Raw genomic sequence first — 26775 nt, 5'->3', positions numbered from 1 at the left:
TTATTCAAATATTTTAAATGGAAATGACTGTAGAAATAATAATGATCTTATGAGTAACGTGAGATTGAAAACCAAAGCCTTCTAAATAAACAAGTCATTATTTAACAAATCTGTCCCAAAAGCCATTGTTCAGGTGCTATAAGGAGATGTGGGCTGTGGGAAGCAAACTAGGGTTGACAAGGCAGCGTTCATTTTTGTTGTCTGAGATACTAGTATCTCTTGAAACAGAGACATTTTATTAAATACAATAAAGTATGCTGGAATATAGTACATCTTCTGAGGGGACAAGCTTCATTTTTAAAGGTAAACATCTAATGTTAGTAGACCTTAAGGATAAACATGCTATTAATTAAGGTTGTCCTCAAGGTCATTTTGAACCTCAAATATGCAAATTTTTACATTAAACCTTTTAGCTTGCCTGGAGGAGTACTTCCTCCCAAGTCTAATGTCTTCTGAGGTTGTTAATCTTGCGATTTAATCTACTCATTTTCAAGTGTGCTTAAAACTTGAAGGATGAGATTGTTGTGCTGAGTGTCTCTCCCTGCAGTCTCCATAGCTTTCTCCTTCCAGTTTCCTTTCATGTTTTGCTTCACTTTGCTTCTGTAGCCTGTGACTAGTGAAAAAGATCAGTTCTGCGGACAGTGATCTGTGATGCAAACATATCCTTGGCAAGGAGTGGTCTCTGATGTAATTTTGTCTGGGTGGTCTTAATCCTAAAGTTGCTCTGAAATACAAGGGTAGATATTTTCCTGGAAAGTTGATACAGTTTTTGTTTTAATGTTCAGAACTAAAAATATGCTACAGGATGATATGAGAGAATACTGTGCTTTCATAGCAGCATGGCTTGAAGATTTGAAAGGTTGAGTTTTTTTTATTAATAAGCATAGTAATAGATTGGTTCACAGAAGTCCTTCATCTATCAAAATGGAGTATTTCATGTGGTAACTTAGATTGTATCCCGGTTGCTGCTTCTTAACTAACCTTCTAGGTTGATGTGGTAGGATGAGTATCTGAATGTTTTCGTTTATAAAACATTTGTGTACCCAAGCATGTATTTTTTCAATTTGAAAGTTCATTGCAATCATACTTGTGTTTCAAGTAATGTGTTTCAGTGATTTACTCCAGTTAGAATTTTAAGGTAAAGACTCCGTTCAGTGTCACATGCTCCTTTTTAGTTTGGACAAAACCTAAATAGATGCCCTCAGCTTGAATTCTGTAGCAGGTAATGTGTCTGAATTTAACGTTTTCGGATATCATCTCCTAATATTCTTCTTTTCTTTTTTTTTTTAACAGATTTGAAGAACTTGTGAAAAAGTTCAAAGTAGAATATCATGCTGGTGGCTCTACTCAAAACTCTGTCAAAGTGGCCCAGGTTTGTTCGTTCTTAAAAATAACTGATTTGGAGTATTGAGTTTGAATTAACTTGATGCTCTGTGTTGTGTGCTGTGTCTGTAATGAGAGCTACTTAATGTCTCCATGTGATTCTGTTTCCCAGAGTATGTTTTCTGGTATGTTTTTGAAATTATCTGTTCTGCAGTTTTACTCTTTGTTTCAAACATTTGCTGTTATGGTTATAGCTATAATGTGCTTAAAAAAGGAGATGGAAAGGTTGTAAGAAATATTGAGCCAAATTCTTTTCATAGATGAAAAAGCATAACAGCAAATGGCAAGGAGAAGGTCCCAAACTGTAGTGAGGAATCCTCCAATGGTTAGAAAATGAAGCACAAAGAAAATAGTTAAACATGTTGCCTAGAGAAGTTTTTGAATCTCAGCGCTTGGAGATTTCCGTAAGTGACTACAATGAGTCCTGAGGCCACCAGATCTCAGTTCGGGCATGGCCCTGCTTTAAGTGATGGGTTGGACTAAATGACCTGATAAGATTTCTTTTAGCCTGCGTCATTTTGTGATGCTAACCACGTTTATTCTCAGGGACTTGGAAGCTTGTCCATCAAAGACAAAAATGCAAGGCTTTTTTATCCAAAAGTATTTTCTCTGTCTGAATCTTATGAACAACAATGGTGAATTGATTTTGAGATATAGTTGGCTTTTTTAATAATTGAAACATGCCTTTTGTCACAGTGCTATTATGAATATAGTTCTGTGTTTATTTTTAGGATGTGTGCAACAACTAGTTCAGAGTCATGAAGTTCAGTTTCTATTTTTGCGTACAGATTACTGAGTATTAGAAGCAAATGCACATGGTAGAATCAATTACAAAACTTGGACCTGTTTTTCCATGTCTCCTTGAAATGACTTGTTTGACCTCAGCTAATTTATTTCTAAACTATCTTTGATACCTTACTGCCTTTTAGTCTAGCTGTCAAGATGTTATTTAATAATTACACTAGGAAGTGCACCAAACCTTTATAGTGTGCATTAGAGGAAAAAAGAAAAAGGACAATTCAAGCAGTGAAACACAGGGGTTTCTATGTCAGTGCTCCATTTTTATGCTGATAAGTTTTTGTCAGTGAACTTTTCTCTCTACTTTGGCTGTAAGTTGGGACCTCATTCAGCTGCAGTTGCCATCTGGAATTGAATTTATCTCCAGAAGGGTTGTCATCTCCTAGTTTTTGTTTCAAATAAGATTGAAACTTCAAACAGTTGTGCATGAATAACATAACATGACTAAGAGGCTTTAAAATGATGGATAGAAGGGTGAGAGAGAGAGAGAGAAAGGAATTATGGAAATCTTAAAAGAAGCTGTTATCCAGTAAGCTTTGGCAGAAGAAGAAAAGTGAAGACGGAGAAAAAACATTTAAATGTAAACCAAAAATTAAAACCAGAATTTTTGCAGCAATATTCATTGGAATATTGGAGAGGGGATAAGTGTGTGAATAATCTTAGATCTGTATAACTTAAATACGTATTTATTCAAAGAACCAGGAGAAAGCAGACTCATTCAAGAAGCCTTACTGCTGGTTGAGAAGTAGAAGGTTAATGAATTTTAAGTTCAGAGTGCTGAGATAGCTGCACTCAAAGTTCATCGTAGGTTCTCTGCAAGAAGGTATCCTAAGAATAAAACTCATATTAACTTCTTAGCTTGTTATACCCTATAGGGATACAATGGTAAAATAGTGCTTAAAAAAATGTAAGATACAAACTCAAAATTTTGTTTGAGAGTTTATAAGTTGATGAGAATGAGGGTATGTTCAAGAAAGGCATCCTTGGAAAAGTGACTGCAATAAATACAATTTGAGCAGAATAGTGGGAAGTGAACAGATAGCCTCTAAGGTCTGGCAACTGATTTTTTTTTGAAAGTTCACTTCAGAATGACAATGGTGTATTATTAAGGACTGTAGTAGGAGAAGTAGACAGCAGTTAATAAAAGGATTGGAATTAAAAAAGAAAACAACACAAGAATTTAAGAAGCAAGTAATAAATTGAATTATTTCAAATCATCTCCTGCTTTAAGGTCAGAAAAGCAGCGTTATGTTGAAACAAAGTTACCCAAAGGCAGAATGGTAAACTTAGAATATTTTATCTGTTGCGATTGGAAAAATGGAACAGTCCATAATCATGCTTACATGCTGTCTGGTGGTTGCCACCTCTATTACATGTTTTCATATTTTTTTGATAAGTCAGCATTTTTCTGTCATGTCTGGAAAGAGAGTGAGGATAATGAGGATGACTCAAAGACTGTTTCTGAAATGCATAGACCAACTTTTAAAAGTCTTAGTGTATTTACCATGTGCAAGAGATTTGAGGTGGTAAAAAGGTGGTAGGAATAAGAGTATTAAGAAGAGAGCAGGAAGAAGCTCTGTGTTATGAAGAAAACTAGGAAGAAAATGAGACTTAAATCATGGAACATGATTTTGGGAACTAAAGATTTGAAGTGGCAGTTATACTGGAAATTAAGATTTAAGAAGCATCAAGTATTGCAGTCAGGCTGTGAAGAGTAGAACTCTTAGCAATTTAGCAGTTTGACAGGAAAGACAGATCTGAAGTGCAGCCTTGAAGGAAGAATTGGACACAAAGTACTAAAGGGAATCTTGATGTTCTTTCAATACTGTCTTGCAGTAGAACAGAAGTTGAAGGTGTAGTCTGCTGCGGAAGCAAACTATGGTTGGAGAACACTCTGAGGATCAAAAAGCTGAATACTCCCTGCCCAGGACAGGGTATTTCAGCAGGGTCAAAGAGGAAGAGGGCCTGCGTGTGGTAGGGAAAACAAAAAGAATGATTTTGAAGATGTTCTACTCTACTGAAGTGCTATGGAGAAGAGGTTTTTGCAAAAGTAATGCAGAAGCAGAGAGAAACATTGCATCAGAAGGAAAGCTCTGTTACAGGAAGGAAAGGAGCCAATCAAGAATGAATCTGTTGCAAAAGAAGTCCAGAAGATAAATGAAAAATTGAGAGGATGGAAAATAAATGGATGAGAAATCCTGAAATATCACTCTAGTTCTTTTTGTGTGTATTGTGTTGTAGTGTATAAGTGGTTTTGTTCAACTTTTTTTAAAATATCCCTGAAAATGACGAAAGGGAGTATCCAAGAAGTGCACTAATAAAGCCACGGAGATAGGATGTTTATGTTCAAGTCTTCTGGGATGTCAGTGTTGTTTGAACATATATTGATCTTGTAAAGAGTGAGGAAGTCAAAATGATTTTGGCTTGACCTAACTCACATTAGGAAGGAGTAGAGAAAAAGAAGTGATTGATGTGTTCCAGAAATGGCAGCAACAGGCATAAAAATGAAAAGATAAAAGAAATGAGATTACAGTTCATTCATTCCTTAATGAATTTGAATTAACAGCAAATTATGTCTTGGAATTATTACTTCATATGATGAGGCTAATACTGACAGAAAGAACTGAGGAAAATGGAAACAGAAGTGTGTGAGGGAAAAGACACAATGGTTTGAGAGAATAGGAAATAAGTAATCAGGAAGGAGAAAAAAGGTATATTAAAAAAAAAACCCTCAATATTGCTCTGATTGTGTGTTGTTTACTGTCCCACCCTTATTTCTTTCTTACCATTGCTTTCTATTGTTTACATTCATCTGTAATTAACTAATTTCAAATGACTTCATCTGGAGAAGAAAAGATGATAAGCGGAACAGATTGGGTACTTGTAAGGCCTTAAGGAAAATTTATATTGAAATAAATATCTTTCAAAAGTTTAGTACTGTGTAGAAAATTGTGCCAATAGCAACAGACAGTAAGGAATGAGGAGAGGGAAAGCGGGATAATGGTAGAGGGTTTTTCTGTGTACAGTACAACACAGAATACAGTTGGAATCCAGATGATCAATTAAAATGCAGGCAATGCATTCTGAGGCACTCTTACTAGTTAGGCGCGTCCAATGGAATTTTTTTCTATCTTGACCAACTGTTTGGGAGTGTCAATAACTTCAAAGTAACTTCAGACTTTCAAGTATTAGAAGCTAAATAATCAGGGCATTGATCACTGAACACTGCTTGATAATGGTATGGAAAATTGGGACTACAGAGAACAAACTAAATTGCAGTAATTTCTGAAGTAGAAACTAATGTTTGACTTTGCTGTTTGTTTTGGTAATCTTTGCATTGGAATTATGCTCTTATACTTGTACTTTGTTTTGCTTTCTGTTTAAAGTTCAAGTTATGTTGCACACTTAAGAACAGGGAGGAATGGGGATATCAAGTTGAAACTGCAACATGCTGCTACTCTGACCTTTACTTGTCTCATTAAATTTTGGCTTTATATCTAATATGATATGTGACATCTTGCTTTAATCTGAGCTCTTACAATCCCTCCAAGTGATTGGATCCATTATATTAAATCTATAAAATATGCATACATGTAAGTGCATGCAGTTCATAAATAATGGATTGTTTTACAGTTCTGCCAACAAACTAAATTCAGATTCGTGAATACACTATTTTACTACTCATCAGCTTCTTTCTGTAATTTTAATCGAGACTGCGTGCCTGTCTAGCAGCAGACGCTGATCTGGAAAGGAAAAAATCTGAATCTTTTCATAGGGCTCCTTACTTTAAAGCATTTAAAACAGCTAGCTTGCTTGTGTAGACAGTACACGTACTGCTGACCACACCATATTTGCATGATTTTTATCATTGTTTATTCCAACTTTGGTGTGCTGAGGTTAGAACTGCAATAAGATGTGGTCTTGGAAGTTTTTTATTTTTCTAGCTTGAGTACTGGATTTCAAGTGTAACTTGATAGTATTTTGTAACTTGGATTTTAAACAACACAGCTTTGGCAACAGTCAGAACACGTTTTCATTCTTGTTTTTCTGAGAGTGCATATAAAGAATGTCACATTGTTCATGCTCAGAATTGGTGCTCTTAGTTTATACTCAGTTTCTCAAGTAGCTCGTGTTCATTCTAACAATTCTGCTGTTACTGTGGATCTAACTTAGTCATTAGGGAGAGCTGTTATTTTTTTTTTTAACACTGGTGAAGCCAGGTGAGCTTGGAAGAATGTAGCTTGGTACATTTCAATTTGAATTTGTAGGCCTGGCTGATAAGGGCAAGACATAACTTAATTTTTGGGAAGTTTTCATACAGGTACATTTAGGACTTCACAGTAATGTTTTTATAATGCATACCTCAGCAAGTTATAAAGATTTCATTTTTTTCCTCTCTGCTTTTCACTGCCTAATTGTAAGCTTTTGATTTTATGCAGTTGTGCAATGTTGTTTTTTTCCAAAAAGCCTACATGAGAGATGCATTGGTTAAAAAAAAAAAAAAGCTTGGTTCTAATCTACAATATTTTTATATTTACTCCAAATGATGTGAATATTGGAATGACTGCTCAAGTAAGTGATAATGATAGAAAAATCATGATGCTGAATTCTGTTGAATATTCGAGTCCCACTATTTTCTGTAGTTTGGGTAAGTATGACACTTGTCCAGCATCAGCCTGTATTTCAAGAGCTTTTAACTTCATCCCTTTTATTTATTCTTTTTACTTGATCTGTTAGTTGAAGGAGATGGAGCTTGTTGGGATTTTAATAAACTGATAAGCTTGATGATTTAGTTTACCAAAACGGGACTGATTCATAGTTCATTTATGAAACCTGGTATGTGCTGAAGGTGTAGATGATTTATTAGATTTTTTCTAGTTGTTCTGTGAGTAATTAGCCAAACTTCATTTGTGCGGTAAATGTATGTGTGTTCTGGCTCGTGTTATATTTAATACAAAAATAGTCGGTAAAATTAGAAATCTATCTATGAAAAATACTTGTAGGCAGAACTTTGTTTTACAATACATTTATCTATATGCATATATATGTAAAAACTATCTTATATACACTATCTTGAAAAATACATATATTGTAAAATACGTTCATCATCAGTGAGTGATATCAGAGATCAGTGAGTCAATCATAGAATTGTTTGAGTGGGAAGGGACCCTTAAAGATCTAGCCCAACTCGTCTTCATTGAGCAGGGACGCCTACAGCTCTATCAGGTTGCTTGGAGCTGTGTCCAGCCTGACGCTGAATGTCTCTTGGGACAGGGCAGTTACCATCTCTCTGGGCAGCCTGTTCCAGTGCTTCATTGCCCTTGTTATTAAAAAAAATAAAAAAATCTTTTTCTATTACTATTCAGTCAAAATCTTCCCACTTTTGGTTAGAAGTCATTTCCCTTTGTCCTGTATTGACAGACCCTGCTAAAGAGCCAGTAGTTTCATTGCAACTGCTTGTCTGCTTAAAATGAAGTTTGTGTGTATTTGCAAGGTAGTACCCTTGGCTAAACTTCCCTTACTGTATGTGATCTACAAAGTTCATTGCACTTTAGTTCTTCAGTGTCACATTATTCAGTGATTCTCCTAAGTGTCTTGTCATTCTTATATGATTGTAATGAATTTAATCTTGTCTTTACTTGTGGAAATTTTAGATTGAGGTAGCATAGCAGGGGGAAAGATTTTTACTCAATAACAGGGCTCAAGATGCACTGAATGTGCATAACTGGCAGAGAAGTAATAGAAGAGTTTTCAGGGGAGGCACCCCGAGCTCCTTCCCAATTTTGAGGCTGATATAACTTTGCAGGACCCATCATTATTTTATGGAACCCATCATGCTGTCAGCTAGAAATGTTCTCTGTTCTGCTTTTTGTGTGCTGAAATTCACTCACGTCACAGATGCATTTTTCCAAAAACAGTTTTTGGAATAGTGAGGTGTGCTCTGTGCTTTCTGAACCATTTGGGTTAGAATCTTAAATTCCTCGGGGAATTTGTTTTGGCCTCACTCCCTATATTCCTTAAGCAACTTCATTACATCCCCCTACTCTAATGGGCTTGGTGGCCCCAGCAGACATGTGTTTTCAATATTTTAAATAGCTCAGTCCAACTTGCAGGAAAAAAAAAAAAAGCAAGAAAAAGCACTCAACCATTTTCTGTTTGGTATAGTTTAATAAGCTTAGGGTATATCTCGTCTTCTCAGCCAGAAAACAACCTTGAGACATGCGTTCCCTACCTTACCAGCTCAAGCATGGTGTTGCTGTGTCCCATGGTGGACGCGCATGCCCAGTGTGGCTTCTGTCACATACCGGCTTCTCAGGCCTATTCAACATGATGTGGGGGGGGGAAAAAAAAAAACAGCTAAACTTTTCATTTAACAAATTTTCAATTTGTTAAAATTGCTGCTGGTGCCCAGTAGAATGAACCTCTCAAGTATTTATCCCTAGTGCTGTGGAGTGAGTGAGAATTGGTGAAGGAGTAACAAAACAAACCCAAGTGCTGTCAGAAACAGCCACTGGGGTAAGTATGTCTCTGTGGACATCTAACAGTGGCTCTTCCTGCTATTACAAAGACAGTGTCCCATTGTTAGTGTCATGCTGGATGGTGTCCTGTGCCAGTGACACCAATTTCCTAATTGTTTTTTTCCTCTCAAGGACACTCTGTCATTAATATACACTTCCAAATTAGTTGATGTCAAATACGGCCCGTACTCCTGACAGAACAGCCTGTCCTCTTCAGAATTATAATGCTGGAAGACTTGGGACTTTGTTGTAATGCTTCAATTGATTGGTGCACATATCAGAAATTCTGTAATGCTTATGTGAGCTGCTGCCTTGCAAATATTAGGAAAAATTGCTAAACCTTTTACTCCATTGTACTCCAGACAACCTCAAAGCCTTACTCCGAGCTACATTGAACAGTTTTTAGAAGCAACAAAACCACATTATCATTATGTCAGACTCGGTAAAGTAACAAGGAAGTTTTCCCCGGGTTATAAAGTTGGGTCCTTCTCAAGATTTCTTGGGCTTGGGATGGAAGTCCACGCATTATTTCAGTGGTTCTGGACCAGATATTAGGAGTAAATGGTGTAAGATTATGCTGGAGATCTAGCTTTTCAAGGTTAATGATACCAAGACTAAGACTTTTTTAAACTATTTTTTTATACTGGTGGCTTACAGGTAATAGCTTTGTATACCTGTGTGTGTATGTTTGTGAACCATGAATATAATTTCAGCAAATAGTAGAATAGTCAGCCATGTTTCTAAGAGCCTGTTTGTTTTTCAGTTTTTGTGGGTTTTTTTTAACTTAAATGTCATTTAGTGCAAGGTCCCTAAATTTGTGCCATTGAGGACAAGTCTGTTTAGGATACCACTTTGTTATTAGGCAGCTAAGCATTGTAAGATAAATGTTCTATTAGTATCATTTTGGCATGGAATTGAGTTGCTGGCCACGTGGACTTACCTGTTTGAACCACATTACCTCATTTCTTCAGGTCTTTTCCCTGAGCAGGAGCATCAATAGGATTATAGGAAGAACATCTTAGAAACAGGACACTTTCAGTCACTTTGGAAAAATAATAGACATGTACAATCACATTACCTCCTAAGTCCATTGTGAGATTGAAGCTCTCCCTTTTTCATTGTGTTTGAGTGAACTTTGGAGCGTGCAGGTGGCCTCTGTTTATTCCTCCAAAATTCTATGTTATCTAAATGATTAAAAACTGCTTCCATATTCCATAGTCATCAATCATCAGACACCCATGTGAATAAGATGATGCCATACGTATAGTAGCAGTTGAATCCTGGGAATGAAGTTCAGCTGCCTGTTTCTTTACTGCCCTTCTGTGTCTGTAGCTAATGTTAGCACCATAGCTGTACCTTTTTTCATTTTTTTCAAAAACAGTGAAGGAACTTGGGCTCCATGCTTAAGCTAATGCCCTGCTTAGTGAGTAGACTCAAAATTAATTGTTTGCTTTCTTTTTTTTCTGAGCCAATAGCACCTCTAACCATTCTATATTTGAGAATAAGATAAATTACTACATTCCCTAACTGATGCTTATCCTGAAAACAAGCATGTTTTCAAGCACAACAACTGGCTGACATTTATCCTGAAGAAATAAAAGCAGGATGTGACAGTGAACCACATTTAGGGGACCTGGCTTAAGAGGTGCTGTTCTGGGAATCCCTCAACCTTTTTGTACTCTGAGTGACAAGAGGACTTCCTCAGAACCTTTCACAGGGTCAGGCTGTACATGCCATGATGGACTGATTCTACTAATGGTTGAATGACATGTATTTGATTTGTTCCCATTATTTGCCACTGGAAGGAGAACTACTGCTTGATTTGGAAGTCTCAGAAGAGAGGGCAAATCCCTGTGCATCACAGATATTAATTTGGCATGCCACTCAATTCTTGGAAGCTTGGGAGATGTTTTATCCTGAGCTGCTCTCTAAGTTACATAACTACATCTTTAGCAATTAATTAACGTTAAGTGATGTGATACAGTGGGGAGTTAATTGCCCTGCAAATATGAAATGCCAAATTATAGGGGCTTTTTGCACATCTCTAGAATATTATCTATTGAAAATGTAGCTTTTTTTCCAGAAAAGGACGCTGAAAATCCTTATTGCTATTTAGGGACTCTATGAAGGCATTATAACATACTATTGCTGGACACCTAGTGCTTTACACAAGAAGTTTATTAGTGTAACTGTCCTGCGTATCTACTTGATATTTTCTTGGCCTTGTTGCCTAACACCGTTCTGTTCTTTCAGTAATTGTACTTCAGAGTTCTGAATGTAACTTTGCTACCTTGCTTTGTAGCCATGTAGTAAATTAGTATATTTGTCTGACGTATTTGATGGAGATAATGATTTATCAGAATAGAAGTTTAGTATGGGAGTCGATGTAGTCTTTTTAAACATTAAAAGGAAAAGGAACTGCTAATTTGTTCAGTTTGTGATGAGTTACAGTAGTGTTGCTTGTTTTGAGCATGCTTTCAAAGGGATGTGTAGTACTGCCTTACCACTCAATGCAGTAGACAGTGTGTTTCTCTGACTTGTTTTCTTTGTTTTTTCTTATTCTTTGAAGACAGCTTCATAGAGCTCAGTCTGAGTCTGAGATGAGCTGGGTTTTTTTTCTGACATCTTCATTCGTCTTATGTGGAAGGAGATGGTACATGACAGAAGGTTCTGTGCAGCTCTAGACTAGTTATATAGCCTACAGTATATTATTATTAAGTAAAGAAGGAAGTGTGTTGACAGGAATGCTAAATATTTTTACTCATTGTTCCAGTTATGAAAATACTGCATGTCCAAGTGGAGACTGCAGTGGGTCTGATTGATAAAGCTAACTTTTATGTGGCTTCAGCAGCTCTCACCTGTGATCTAGAGGTGGGTCAGCTTGTTTTGTAAGAGCTGCAGAATTGCTGCAACCTGCAGACTGAAATATTGAGAGAGAATAAGTGCTAGTTTATTTTAATTTACCAGGCTGTCAGCTGCAGCATCTCAGTAGATGCGTCATGAGCAACTCAATTGTTCCTGCAGTGAGGGCAGGGGTTCCTGGGAACAGGGTCGGTAGCTGCTGTTTAAACAGCACTGAGCCCTCCCATGGCAGTTGGTCCCTGCTCATGAGTCACAGCTCCGCCTGGAATGAGAGCCTGCAAAGCAGTTCTTCCTCTCAGGAGGATTGCAGAAACCTGTCCAGATTACCCTCATGCTGTTCAGCCATGTAAAGGCCCCTGTCGTATTCTAAGAAGGAATTTATCTCAGATTGCTGTTTTCAATTTCTGAGCGTTGCTCATGGTAATTTCAAGGTAGTCCAAAACTCAGCATTGCTCTAATTATAGCAATTGAAAAATGTGGCTCTCCAAATTGATTTTACTAGCATTTGTCATATGTGAAATACGGGTATTTTAAAAACATTGTAATATGGATTAAGTTTTAAAATTGCTGCAAAAAATTGTGAAATACTGCTGCTAATAACAGCCACTTGTCCCTGTTTCTTTATAAATGAGATCAAGTGGTGACACATCTGATTAACGAGATCTAGAACTTCAAGCATTGCCTGTTCAAGTCATGGTGTTTGTTTTTTCAATTACTATTCCAAAACTTAATTGAATTGAAATACTCAAACTACCAAAAAGTTAGTGCCATAAGAATACAAGTTACGCTGTAGTTATTATACCTTGGCAGTAAATGTCTGGGACATTCTGAACTGGACCATTTAACAATTTTTGCGTCATTAATGATTGAGAGAGAGCTTAATATCAAACTTTGCGGTAGACTTCTCAGAGAGTGTATGCCTTGTTCTTCCACCAAGCGTGCTCTAGGTTCAAGAGCATTAGCATGATGCAGGACTGCTAGGTAACAAAATAAGGGCAAGTAGGCAGTAATGGAAGGAAGATTTTTCCATTTCTGATATGGATGGATAAGGATTTTAGGTATGGCAAATATAATTTTTCAGAATCAACCAAACTGTAGCAATGACAGTTTTTAAATTTACATACATAATGTAAATTTGAGTTCCATGCTGCTGATGCTGCTGTGAAGTAGACCAAGTGTGATTTTTTTTTGTGTGTATGTGGCAATCTAACTGTGCTAGAATTTCAGGCGAGATGACTCAAGGCTGCCCTGCTAAAAATACTGCAAGTTTCTGTTATAAAATATGAACTGTATGCACAGTATATATATATGCAAATAAAAAGCAGTGAGCTCGTGAGCACAGCACATTTTGGGTGATTTAAAAAAAATATATATTTTTAACTCTGACAGATGTCATACAAATGTGCAAAGATCTTGATAAGTAAGGTGCTTAGGTATTAAACAAAACAAAACTGGATTTTGATATTAAAAAGCTACCTGCTCAAGGGACCCCTGTATCAATTGTACACACTTTTTAAGGAAAAAAATCATAAGAAAGCTCAATGCAGCAAATCATGAGGCAGCACAGATTCAATGTCCAGGCCCTCATTTGGGAAAATACTGCATGCAAGGTAGGTTTGTGAATCAATTTAAAGATTAATAATTAAGTTCAAAGCAGCTTCACTTACTAAATGACGAATGGCATAGCATGCTTTATTAAAAATATTGAGTTACAGAAACTGTGTTCCAAGGCAAGCAAGCAAGAACACATATCAGATAATTTTTTTTAATTGCAACATGATGGAGTGAGATGGCGTTTTGGGTTCTTGGTTTCTCTCATAAATCTTTTCATCCCTTCTTGGAAAAATACTGATGAATTATTTCATTAGTCCTGTCAGGGTGATTTCTAATTATTCTTTCATTGTTACAGAAAATACTGGGGGGAATGGGAGGGTGGAATTTGATCATCATCTGCCCTGTGCTCCTGTCATGTTTTTATCATTTTACCAGCATCATGAGTGCTATTTAGTACGCTATTCTGAGGGCAGCTAAAGGAGGGTTTTGACTACCAAAAAACAGGTTGTCTATTCAGTCAAAAAGTTGGATACAAAAACTGTTCCTAACTTATGCTCTCAAATGTTGTTTGACCACTGAAGGTGAACTTCTCTGTTACAGTGTGTCTGATGTAACAAAAAAGGACCTCTTTCCCCTTTCCACAATCTTTGTTTTTTTTATGAGCATGCAAAATACAGTCTTCCCAGTTTGTAAAGCTATCTTTTAAAATAATATAGGTGAAGCAAATTCAAAAAGAAGTTGAAAAAATCCTCACCCCTCACTTCTGTTATTTGTACGTCTTTTTTAATGCTTGTGCTTTCTAGTCTGGAAATATTTTGATGTTAGACAGCTTCCATGTATTTTCTTCATCAGCGGATCTCTACAAGCATTTGTTTTGCATTTACCCTCTAGAACAAGCTCCCTGTACTCTTGTGTATCTACAGTCTTCCCTTGTTATCCAGCTTTCTTGTTGCTTTTCCTGTTTTCCCCATACTGAAATAGTGGGGAATTTACTTCAGGTTATTCTCAGATTATTCTTTTTTTTCCCCTCTTCACAGTTACCTTAGGAAAGAGTAGTTGGTGGCCCTTTGAACAGTACTTGGTGTCTCATGAATGCAGAATTTGTTAGGTATTACTTGCTTTCCCAGGTTTCCCGATCCTCTGTACTTATGGAAGAAGCACCTCATAGTGGTTTAAAAAAACAATTTGAAAGTGTTCTTGTATGACTTGGGTCCTATATGTTACATACTATATCATACTTGAATTGTGGACTTCCACATCTCTTCTAAGGAGATCAGCAGTACCATTTTTCTGGTAACACATGATTGCAATGTACAGTTGTAGTCAGTTTTCAAATTAGAGAAAAGATGAAAATGAAAAGCACTTGATTATCTTTCTGTATGGTAACCTCATATCTAAGGAATTTGTCAGAAAAAAAACACACTGAAGGACAATTCCAAGAACTTTTATACTCTGCTCTTACTGTGGATCTTTTTCACTTGACCTTCCTGGTAGGTTGAATTTGGCAGATGCTCATAAACATTCGTTTGAATGCAGCTGTTACTGAGGGGCGTAGTTGGAAGAGTAGTGAAAGAAAAGATTGAGAGTGTCTTCTATGGTTGTGTTGGTTAAGTAGGCCCAAAGCTCAGAGAGCCAAATTTTCCTACTACCAGTAGTAGTGATATCAAACTTCCTTTGGTAATTATATACTATGGAAATTGACATTTGTTTCAGTAAGTCCTGTACAGAGCGTTTCAAACTTCTTTTCCTCTCTCTGGTAGTTAGAGTTCATGTGAACCCTCAAGGGACTAACAGATGTTGCCAGTATGAAGACATGAAATAATTGTACGTTTCTTTCAAGTCAGTGCAGAGAGCATCACCTAGAAGCTCCCAAGAAATGTGAACCTAAATAAAAAGGAATATACTGGGGCTGAATTTGATCCATATAGAAAAGATATCAGTAGAAAGATGAAACCTTTGCTAGGAGTTAGTACTTAAAATATTGCACTTTGCTAAGAGCGATACACAGCTTAGCATCTTTTTCAGTCTAGGTAAAAGCTTTTAAAAATGGCTTTGTGTTGACCAGAAGTCTGTGCTATTGTTATGACACCTACAAATTTTACTTCTGGGAGTGCATGCTAACAGCAATGTGCCTGGAAAACACCCAGGGCTTGAAATAGTGCTGTCTTGTCCAGAATATGGCAACTTCAGGTTGACGTGAAAGCTTCAGTTTCAAACTACAGATGATCTCCATTATGTACTGAAACTGGCTTCAGAGCATGGTGCTAAATTTCTAAGCCCTCCATTTACTGTCTGTAGTACCTAGGGGACTGCATCTCCTTTAGCAGTTAAGTTCTTTCACAACCACTGTCCTCTTCAGAAGGAGAGCTATTAAAAGTATTAAAAAAGCTATTAAAAGCTGTGTAATCTGTAAATAAATAGTCATATTTGCAGATAGAAGTAATGTATAGTTATGAACTCTTACACATCCTAGCAGGAGACAAATGAATCAAGTTGGTGCAAAAAGGAATATATTTTATGAGCATTTTGTATCATTTCTGATCATGGCCTAGATTTTTCTTGATGATCACTGCACAGAAACTTTCTTTGAAGGGAAATGAGAGACCCCAGCACTCACTGCCTTCTGAAGCACACGTAAACTTTTGACACTAACAAAAAATCCAGAATAAATGGAAGAATGTGCGATTTGTACTGACTGCTTTATTTTGTATGGATACACCATAGTTATGTGTGACCATAAATACTTGAAAAGAAAAATTATTTTCATGTAGAGCACTCTGCCCGAGGGGAACTCTGATTTTTCCCAAGTTGGCACAAGTCTTCAGGGTCTGAAGTAGTTGCTTTCCTTTTGCCTAAGGCCTTTGTTCAAAATGGAATCAAAAATAAGAACAAGACAAATACCTTCTGATTCCTTCTTCCTTCCAATCCCCTAGGGATGTATTAGCATCTGATAGAAATTACTGCTTTTAAGAGCAGAGACTGTCACCCGTGGACAGTCTTTGTTGATAAAGGCATGTTATATAATCTTTTTGTTTTCAATCAGTCAGTGCTATCTTTTGGCCTTCGTGTGTGGGTGGAGATGTATTATATAGAGCTTTGTAATAACTACATTAATTGTTAAGTCAAATATTTTAAATATAGTTCAATGAAATACATTTTGAAGAAAATCTGGGTACATCTAGACTATCTGGAAGAGAGCCAGATGGTGCACATTATAGATCTTTATTGCAAAGCCTTCATTGATTGTGACTTCAGCTAGCTTAGGTTTGTTTTGAAGCATGCATACACACACAGACACATACATACTTGTGTATATATATATATATACACACACACACACACACACACACACATAACTACTCACCTAATTACTGCTAGCAGTTACACTCAGGTTTAATTTGCAGGGAGGGTATTTATTAAGTACTGAGATGAAAGAAGCTGTGTGCTCTTTAGCTCTCACAAATAGTGGCAGAACAGAAGAAAACAGTATGCAAAAATGATAACCAGTTATTATACCTCTTGTGTTTATTTGCTCCAGCTCTTTTTATCATGCTATTTTGAATTTCTGAGTTCTGTGATCTTTTTTTATTCTTCCATTTTCAGGATTCCTTTCAGTACCTATTTATGATAATGCCTGTTTCATTGCTTGCTTTTTATGGAGTGAAATAATGCAAAGATCTTGGGTAACTGTAGATTTAAGTGTAAAGGAAGACAAACATAGTAAGAGTTTCAGACAAGACTGGAAGACATCTCGGGGGAATACATATATATGCATACCTTTACAAGTATTTAGCTATACAGTTGGGCTAGAATATTAAAAAAAATAAAAAAAAAGTGGTTTTCACTTGGAAAATGGGGTATCTTTGGTAGAATGCTGTCAGGAAGTTGGTTTTTACCTCCCTTCTCTTTAATGTTTCTTTCAGTGTCATTCTACATCTGTATATTAGTAAATCAAGTTGCATGTGCAGTCATCAATTCCTGTTTAAAAGACTGAGGTGGAGGAGGAGTAGATGAGAAATAAGAATTTCTACTGATAGAAATAACACCTTTCAAACAACACTTCCTGTAACTTCTTAGTGAGAAATAAGAACTCATAAGAAGGATAGGCCCTTGACATTGCATGTTTTCTCAAAAACATTCTTGGGCTTGGCGTTTTCCTTAAGTAGGCATAACATCATTGACTGATTTAAATCATGATGCTATAACATTAATCATGTGGTAGCTTAACTTCGTATACTTGTTGGTTAGGATTGCTTAGGTAAGTGAGTATAATGGTTGCATAATTAGTTTTAAATCTATTGTTATTGGCCTTTTCAAAAATGTTGGAAATACGATAGTGTACTTGAGATCCCAAGATTTTCATGGTGGTCTTGTTCATCTTAGTTTGTCATGTTGTGGTTCAGTGTTTGTTGTAGGCATTTCACTGTTGTAACTAATCTTTTCATTGTTATGTGTTGCGTTACCTGGACACTGTGCAATTAAAGTGCGGCTTCCAGCTAGGCTGGCTTTGCTTTTGTTAGTAAGTTCAAACCTTTTGAGACTTATTTTGAGTTATTTTTGGTACCTCATTTTCTGTGTGCGAAGAAGTTGAAAGCTCTGTCTTCTATATGACAAAATCATTTAGGCATCTCTATTAAACCTCTAATTTAAGAGGTATTTGAAGAAGATTGAATGAGTAAAATGGATTTAAGATGATGATTCTGGATTACAGGAAGTCATCGTCATCAGAAATTCTTAAATTTCCACTGGGACCAATATTATAAACATAGAAATTAACTTTTTAGGTTGCAGGGAGTTTTATTATGTCAGTACTGTAAGTGTTCATTGTTATCTCAGTAAATAGGAAATCATTGTTCTATATGTATGCGTTGTAATAGTAAATGAGTTGTTGAGTATTTGCTATCGATTCTTCCAATTTCTGTGAATTTCTGAAAGTACCTCCTTATTCTGAAATGTTTTGAGATTGTAGTTGAGATAAAAACCCATAAATTATAAAGCTCCTTGCCAAAGTAGGAGTTACCTTGATCAGATGCACATTTAACTTAACAACTACAGTTTTTCATGAAAAAAGTAGTAAGTCCTAGTCATCAAATATTACTTTTCTTCTAGTAACGCAAATTAAGATAATGAGTGTCAGGGCAATTTTTTTCAGTTAGGGGAAGCTTTTTTTTCCTTATCTGAGGTTTGAAGTAGCGTGGTGAGGAAACTGAAATGCAGGGTCGATGAATATTTAAATAGACCACAATATAAAAATTAGAGTATAATCTCCTAATAGCAATGAAATATGAAGTTTATTTCAAAAGCCCTTGTAAGTCATTTTTAGGTAGCTTTTTAGGTAATTTTTATATATTATTAGGCATTACAGGCATGTAATTTCAAAGTTGGGAACTGACAAGTACAGGGTTTAGGTCATCAGGGGATAACTGTTCTACTGCTCCTCTCTTGGCATTTCTCAGTTTTCCATCAACGTAAAATACTGTACTTTCCAACTTGGGTGTAAGAATCATAAACATATTCCAACTTTTAAGTACGTTGTGTTGATATTTACTAGAGGATGACTGTTATCTCTGTGGATTTGAGGAAGAAAATATAGAAGCTTTCCATTTTATGCTGTCATAAAATGATGCTTTCTGGTATTTTGTGGCTGTTCCTATTCTCAGCTATGTCTTAGTCAGCAAATGCTCTTTCCTATGAAACTCTGAAAGATTTCAAGAGATTTTGGTTACCAGCAGTGCCAGATATGACATGGGAAGAGAGAAACTTGTATGAGGCTAAGTAATAGTCCATACCAGGAATACTGAAGTAGTACATGGGGTCCCTGGGGTATGGAAAACCTATATTCGGAGTGTGCTTTGGTATTTGTCCACAGTCTTGTTAGATCTGCTACAAAGCTATTGGGTTTGAGTCTTTCTGATGAGAAAGTGTGCCTTCATCACATGTAATCTTCCCTGGTAAAAGTCTGGCTGAAAGGGATCCTTTTCTGCACTGTGCTTTGGTTTCAGAGAGGAGTACTTTTAAAATGCAAAATATTCAGTGGAAACTAAATGAAACTCCTAATCTGCTGCATTCATGACCCACTTCCTTCTTCCATTTGAAACTGAATGTAAAGGTTCCTTAAAAATGGGGAACAGTGTAGAATGAATTCTGTGGAACTTGAGTTAACTTGTGGCTGCAATTGGATGCCAAATGTATACGTGGACTCCAAGACTGAGGTACCTAGGGAGGTATGGTATTGCAGTCGCAAACATATCTAATTAGTACTGGAATTTAATATAAATCCAGCAGAGAGACATCATGAGCAAAGGAATATAAAAATTTCACTTGAGTTTACTTAGTATTGTCATCCATCATTTAGAAAAAGAAGCATTTGCAGTGTTTATTTCCTTTCAGCACTTTAAAAATGTATTGAATGAAACAAATGAAGGTCTAATATATTATACTTACATCAAACTTGTTATTTATAATATTAGTTCCAACACACATTGCTTGTCTCAAAATTGTCTCAAATTGCTGTTAGAAATAGAAGTTGCTTTACAATTGCCTCTTTTTCATTCTTCATCAAAAGAGGTCAGAAGCACCTGTGCATATGCTGTTTACTTCTTGAAATAGTATGTACTGTTCAGAACATTTAAAAAATAAAGAAACCATTTATAATAATTGATTCATATTTTGTAAAAGTATGCAAAATGAAGCCTGATAAGAGAGATGGGCTTTTCTGCATTGTAATCTCACACTCATTGTGCTCTTTGGAACATCCATCCTGCAAAAGGAACATCTTAAATTAGCATTGTGGGTGCTAGAGAGTACTCAGTAAAAGTGCTTAGAAGTTCACAGAAATTACCTGCTGTTGGTTTTTTTTTTACACTTCATGCATACCAATTCTCAAGTGTAATATCTAAATACACTACGAGGGCTTATTAAAATTATACAGTTATTTCTCATCTGAAACTTCACATTCTGCTACTTTTCTTACTAAAACGTAGTGCTTAAATTGTATGCAAAATCCATGAGGAAGTTTAAATTGTAGTGTGTTTTCAAGTAATTCCCATCTGGCTGTGAATTCTATTGCAGTTAGAAAAGGCCATAACAATTTTTAGTTTTGTTTAAGATATAGAATAGGATGTCTGATTTTTCAGAAGTACTGTGTATCAGCAGCTCTGAAGTAGTTCAGATTCTAGCCAGAAGCATAGTGTAATTGATATTTATATTATTGGGTACAGCAGCTCGTAATTTTCTCCTTGCTTGTTCGTTTGTCTTTTATTTATTATTTGCATTTTGTTCTTAATCAATTTTGCTAATGTAGTAAAAACATGGAAATGTTATTGTATGATTAGCAATTTTCCACCATATTAATCCAACATTACATTATACTGCTTGGTTACAATAATGGCTTCAGACATGGTAATAAGAGAGAGTTATTAATGTGTCCTGATACTTAATAATTTCTTAATTGCAAGATGAAGAAATATTGTAAGTTACTGTAACCAGCTTCATGGCTGGCAAGAATTTCAAGATAGTAGAATCTAGGCCACTGAAACATGAGGATGTATTTTGAATGGAACACCATCTCTGTCTTGAAAATGTTTGGGTTTTTTTGGTTTGTTTTCAGGAATTGAGAAAATACCCATAGGATGTTTTTCTATGTATAAAACTCAGTATGAATATTGACAACTAGGGGAGGATAGTTCACGTTTTACAGTGTACGTTAAATGTCTGTGCAGCACACTTCTTATTAGGAAAGTGAAAAGTCTGTGATATCCAGCTGGGAAAAGGATGTAGTCATGAAGCTATCTTTGCCATAAAATACTAAAGTAATCATAGTACAAACTAATAATTGTTTATTAACAGAAATACAAATTCTGCTTTAATGATTCACTACATGTAATGAATGTATAATAGATGATGCATCAAACTCCATATATTTAGTGGACTCTTTATTTGGTAAATCACCTGAGAAGTGTTGGTAGATAAAGATGGAAGGTAGAAATCCAGATGGAACTTATGGACTTCTTTGTAGATGGTGGGTGCAAGGACTGGTTGTCCATGTGCTACATAGCTTTATTGAAGGTTTGGGGTTTTTTTTTATTTGCCATGTAAAACGTATTGAGTTTCCTTTTAATATTTCCCAAAACAGCATTTCCATTTACATGTGAACAGTTTTAAAGATCACATGAGAAGTTTTTGGAACAGAATAGGAAAAGAAGAAAATCCATAGTGGGAGAAACAAGTGCACTGTCAAAAGTATACACATCACAGTCAAATATAAGACGAAGATACAGTGTGCGCTAGAAAGTTCATTGACAGAAAAGCTTAGCTCAGCAATAAAATGCAAAGGCACTGTAGAGTTTGAAAAATAAAGAGGTGGCAGAAAAGTGCAAGTAAGGGAATAATCTGTTTATTAGTGGTGAAATTGATATTTGAAGCTCAGAAAACATCCATTGTGTGTTCCTCAATGTCTTAAGATCTTACCTGTAACACACAAAGGCTCTCTTATGGCCACTCAGTATTACAAGAGTTCTTCTGAATGTGCTACAGTTGGTGAAATCTTCAAGTTGATCTCTACCTTGCAGTAGTCTGTTTAGATTCCTCCTTTTCTCCATTCCCTTGGAATCTCATCAAACTTTGCTTACTTCTATTTGCATAATCTCACAGTGTAATATAAATTTATTGTTACTTCCATTTTTCCCTTGTACACTCACAGGACTAGAAACAATCTGTTCGCTAGCGTTACATCTAAGTTTTTGTGCTGGTATGATTTTTGTTTCTATTATTCTGCCTTTGGATTTGGCATATTTCTTTCTGAAAAAGAGATCAATGAGTGTATTACTGTCAGCCTTATTTCTGCTGCCTTAGGTGTAAATTGTCTAGCAGGAAATACAAGGAGTTTTCCTCCTACCCTTTTCAAATCAACAGTTTGGTTTATGAGGTAGTGTTAATGACATATTAGAGAAATTTCCTCTAAAGGTTCCACTAGAATGACTTGCCTTTTATTGCCCAATAAAAACAGTGAGGCTTCTATCAGGATTCTAACAACTGAGATTTTTGCATAATATAACTGTCACTTGACGCCAGTATTTATGAACACGAGGGCAGTCCTGTAATAAGTAAAGGATGAGCTTTCACTAATTTCGCATCTGCTACAATTAAGAGGGAGATTTAGATTCACTTTATGTAACTTGTAAAACTGATTCTATGAATGAAGCTGAAATGTTTAGACTACTTTATTACATTTTTAATTAGTGTAAGGGAATGACATTTTCAATGCATGTTGCTCTAAATATATATGTATATATATATTTATATATAATTCTCCATGGTTAACTTAAATGCCCTTCTTCCTTTTTAGAAAGGAACAGTGGTAGACAATAAGAACATAGCAGACATCAGGATTGCTTCCAGCTCTGGAATACATTTGTTTGCTAATTTTTAGTTCTCAAATAGATGAATTTCTTCCATCTTTCTCCTGCATTTTATGAAAAAAAGAAATTATTCTTAACTACTATGTTTTATTTTCTAAAGGAGTACATTTCAGTTACTGTGAAGGAATTATTTCAGGTTACATTAGAAACTCTGTGATGAAATTGGACAATCTGTAATCATACACCAAAAAATATTTTTCTCCTTCGAGTAGAAGAATTGTAGTACAGGTATAGTGGGACTTGCAGGCCTTTTCTTTTTGTATTGTCTAATTTCTATTATTTGTAATCTGAGGTATTGGAAAAACCTATTGAAATACAATACTTATTCAACTTTTCCTATAGTTATGTATTATATCCAGTTCTACTTTAGGTGAAGTGGCTTAAAGCCACAACGCTGAGATTTGATGTTTAGATGTACTGCATTAGGATGTTTCAAAGGTTAGTACTCTAGGAGTTTCATGTTTCAGTAATGCAGTTATGGTCCCAATTTACACTTTTGTTTTGCCCATCTACATAGTTAACATAACATCTCCTGGTGTTGCATTCTAGCTGCAAAAACCAAAGCTCTTAGAGAAAGAGAGCAGTTGGCCTTGCAGAGTCAATACAAAGGCACACTGCAAAATCAGGAGTTGTCATCTCAAAGTTTGGTCTTGACCTCACCACCACTTTCAGGCATTATTTTCTTCTAAAAAGTGAAACATCGAGTGTTATTTGTATTTTAATCTCTCTCAATGGTAACTTTTGATAAATTTCTGTTGTTTTTCTTCATAAATGTACATTTTCTGTTCTCAGCTAATAACTTATCCATACTTTTCTTTTGGATATTAGCAGAAAAAGTTGATCTGTCCTATGAAGTACTGTAACAAATTAACAAGATACGTACTAACTTAAATAGTTTTAATAACTGTATACATAATTTTCACCTTAATATTTGCATCCGGTATCGTAAGTGACAACCTGGAAAATGTTTAGATGATCACACAAATATTCTGTTTCTTTTTTGGTGGTCTGGTTGTTGCTGTACCCTGTTATATTGTTACAAACAGGTGGACACCTATTCTCAGATCTTGTAGGTGAGAAATTGAGGACATTTAAAAATAGATTTTTCCTCTTTATGCCAAAGAATAACACAAAGTCCATCATAATATGTAGATAAAAGTACATTATATGTGTGAATTGTCTGAAACCTTTTTTTACTCTTCTGTCTCCTTTGTCTCTGTGAGTAGCTAAAAATCAGCTTGTAAATGAAATCAAATTGACCAGAATAATGGTAATATTTTCTTCTCCTTTTTGTACTTCCCAGACATCCAGGTGTTATGTACATATACTGATACCAATTCCAGTTTTTCCTTATATAGGTTTCATTCAAATATTTCTCAAACAACTTGAATGCTTCATCAGTTAAGGCCACTTTGTTGGGTTTTCTTGGATGGCCTTGCTTACCCACGCCATTTCTTCTCTCACATCTCACAGTATTCTGGGGTTTTTTAAAATGCTTTCATACATATTTACAAGCAGGGCAATTGCTTCCTTGAAAGTTTATTCCCAGTCCAGCATCCAACTCTTTGGGCTTCAGGAAATCTCTGAGTTTATCCCTTATGTGATTTATTACAAAACCTTTCATCATCTGCTCTGTTCTTTATCTTCAGACTCATTGTGAGCAGTTGCTGGAATAGGGGAGTAGCTTTAACTTGCCATCGAGAAAAATCCTACCAAACACTTGGTATCACTTGCATTGGCATATCCTTAGCTTTTCTTTTAGAGTACTTCTCTCACCTGCCCCTTGTTTAATTTTTTAATGCTGCCAGTGTTATCACTATTATGAGTTGCTTTTATACTTACGGTTCCACCCTGAGAATTACTGTATGGCCATCTGAGGATAGTTCCTGGAGAGAACCATAAGAAATCTCTCCTCTGACAAAGACTCATTCCATTTCCAACTTGATGTCATTTATTTCCGATTGTTTCTCCTCTGCTTTTTCTATATTGCATTTGTGTTGTACTCTGCACGGTTGGTGGTCATTTGTCATCTCATCCATATTGATTTCCTTGGCTACATCAAACAGCTCTCAGTCTGTTCTGCCACAAGCAGAAACTGAACAAAATACATGCTGTAACTGCGTTCATTTGTCCTCAGATGAAAAATAATTTCATACTCTAAGCAGTGAACCACATCAATTATAGAATTCTTATCTTTTCTCTAAGTGTTCTGTATTAATAAAAGGAATATCAAATCTGATAGCTCTAATAGCCAATAGCCACCTTTAAAATTACAGGTATGTAATCTTTCCTTTGAACAAATCCATGCAGCCATCAGAACAATAGCGGTGTGTGAATTACAGCTTTTGCAGGAAATCAAGCCGGGAGTATGCAAGTCTCTGTTGTTTCTTTCTGTATTCATCTTTACAATAACAATGCCTCTGCTCATTTTCACAAACCTTAATTGTCATTCAGAGTATCCCATTTGAGTTCAATTATACGCTCTTATGGGGAAGGAACCCTGTTAATGTTTATCTGTAAAGCACTGTGTTCATTTATAGCACTCTGTAAGTAGCGATCAATTTTCTTTTATACTATGCATTCTGGCTTGAGCTAAATCCATTTTAGCAGGCAGTAATTTTTCAACACCAATTTTTCTCAGTATGTGTGTTTATTGGTACTTCAGTAAAAACTGTGACAGCGGAGTGCAGTTTTTACTTGATTTTTATCAAATTTGTTTTTTAACTAACATTTTCAAAAGGCAATAAAATTACGTATTACTTGAGAGTGTTGCACTCAGGTCAGGGTAAATCTTATTCAATTTTTTCAAAAATGTTTTTCAAGTCTCAATTAAAAAAATAATAGTGTATCAGTCTGTACAGGGAAGCTGTCTAATTTTCCATCTTCTAAGAGGTCCATGAAGGCATATATCATACATCAAAGTGATAGAGTGCATTAGATTTAACATCTTCATTTTGTGTTTTCAAGTACTTTTGTTTTTCATAATAGAAGTGCAAAGAATGGGTGATAAGGAGTAGTTTATTCACAAATTTGCAGTGAGAAGGAACTGAAGCAAGCCTAGGATCATGTGTCTCTGTAAACCTTGTGCTGAACACTAAGCTGTAAAAATTCAGGGGCCCACAGTGCTGTTAGAAAACACACTGTGGTTTTATTACTGTTTCCCGGAGTAGGAACTAAGTATGAAGACTTGTAGAATTGCTGGGCTTGTAAGAGACCTCGAGAGATCATCCCTGCTAAAGAAAGTCCCCTAGGGTGGGTTGTAGAGGAAAATACCCAGATGTGTTTTGAATATTGCCAGAGAAGGAGACTCCATGACCTGTCTGGCAGCCTGTTTCAGTGCTCCGTCACCCTCAAAGTAAGGAAGTTTTTCCTCATATTTGTATGGAACTTCCTGTGCTCCAGTTGCCCTGGACACTGTGGAAAACAACCTGGTCCCATCCTCTTGGGTCCTGCCCTTTCGGATATTTACAGACATTGATAAGTTTTCCTCTTGGCCTACTCTTCACGAGGTCTCTCAGCCATTCCTCATCATCTCTGTGACCCTCCTCTAGACTCTCCAGAGAACTTATGTCAGTATGCACTCTTGCACAGCAGGTACCTGACAGCTGGCTGGCATCTCGCTGGATGTGGGGGAAAGCTCTTAACTCCTGCTCATTCCGGGTTCTGTCTGGAGCAAGCAGCTCTTCAGCAGCAAGTGATGTTGAAGTCAAAGTGATGAAAGTGCTTCATCAGAGTTTCAAATTCAGGTGCAATAGGTGTGGAGATGCCATGGTAGGCATTTCAGAACTGGATTGACTATTTGTATACTAAGGATTAGTGAGTCTGTAAGGGTGATGAGGTTTGTGAAGGGAGGATTTTTGTGTGTTTCCACTGTGTAAGTTCAGGGGATAGTAAATGCTTGTTGAGAGGGCGCTGTAATAAAATGTTAACTTCCTAACTTTTTTGGAACCATGAAGTATCTTTATTTTATCCTGTTCAGTTTACACTACCTCGAGTATGATAACTTCTATAAGCCAGTAAATAGCATATGTTGTATGCAAACAAAGATGAAATTCTTAAGTCGGGTGTGAGCATATCATGCCATTTCAAAATACTTTTGGATGTCTGTAAACATTAGCTGTCCACACAGTACACAAAGGAAGAAATCATTCTTGTGTATAGCAGTTTAAAATTGCCAAAGGACAGTGTAACTCCATGGAATACTGTCCGAATAAATTAGTAGAAAATGTTTTTGGATTTTG

The 26775-nt window shown here is 36.1% G+C and overlaps 1 protein-coding gene across 7 annotated transcripts in view; it reads left to right on the top strand.

Moving 5' to 3' along the window:
* ADK (adenosine kinase) overlaps nt 1-26775 on the top strand; it is a 279755-nt gene that overhangs the window by 74963 nt on the left and 178017 nt on the right. For all 7 annotated transcript variants that reach the window (XR_005860619.2, XR_005860620.2, XM_025151570.3 and 4 more), the window contains exon 4: nt 1294-1372. Coding sequence is in view for 5 of the 7 variants with exons in the window: in XM_025151570.3 (XP_025007338.1) it covers nt 1294-1372 (79 nt within the window). In the remaining 2 variants the exon portion in view is untranslated. The remainder of the gene's footprint in view (nt 1-1293; nt 1373-26775) is intronic.

This window comes from Gallus gallus, chromosome 6 (assembly GCF_016699485.2).
Source record: "Gallus gallus isolate bGalGal1 chromosome 6, bGalGal1.mat.broiler.GRCg7b, whole genome shotgun sequence".
Lineage (NCBI taxonomy): Eukaryota > Metazoa > Chordata > Aves > Galliformes > Phasianidae > Gallus > Gallus gallus.
This window is presented reverse-complemented; position numbering and strand designations above follow the sequence as displayed.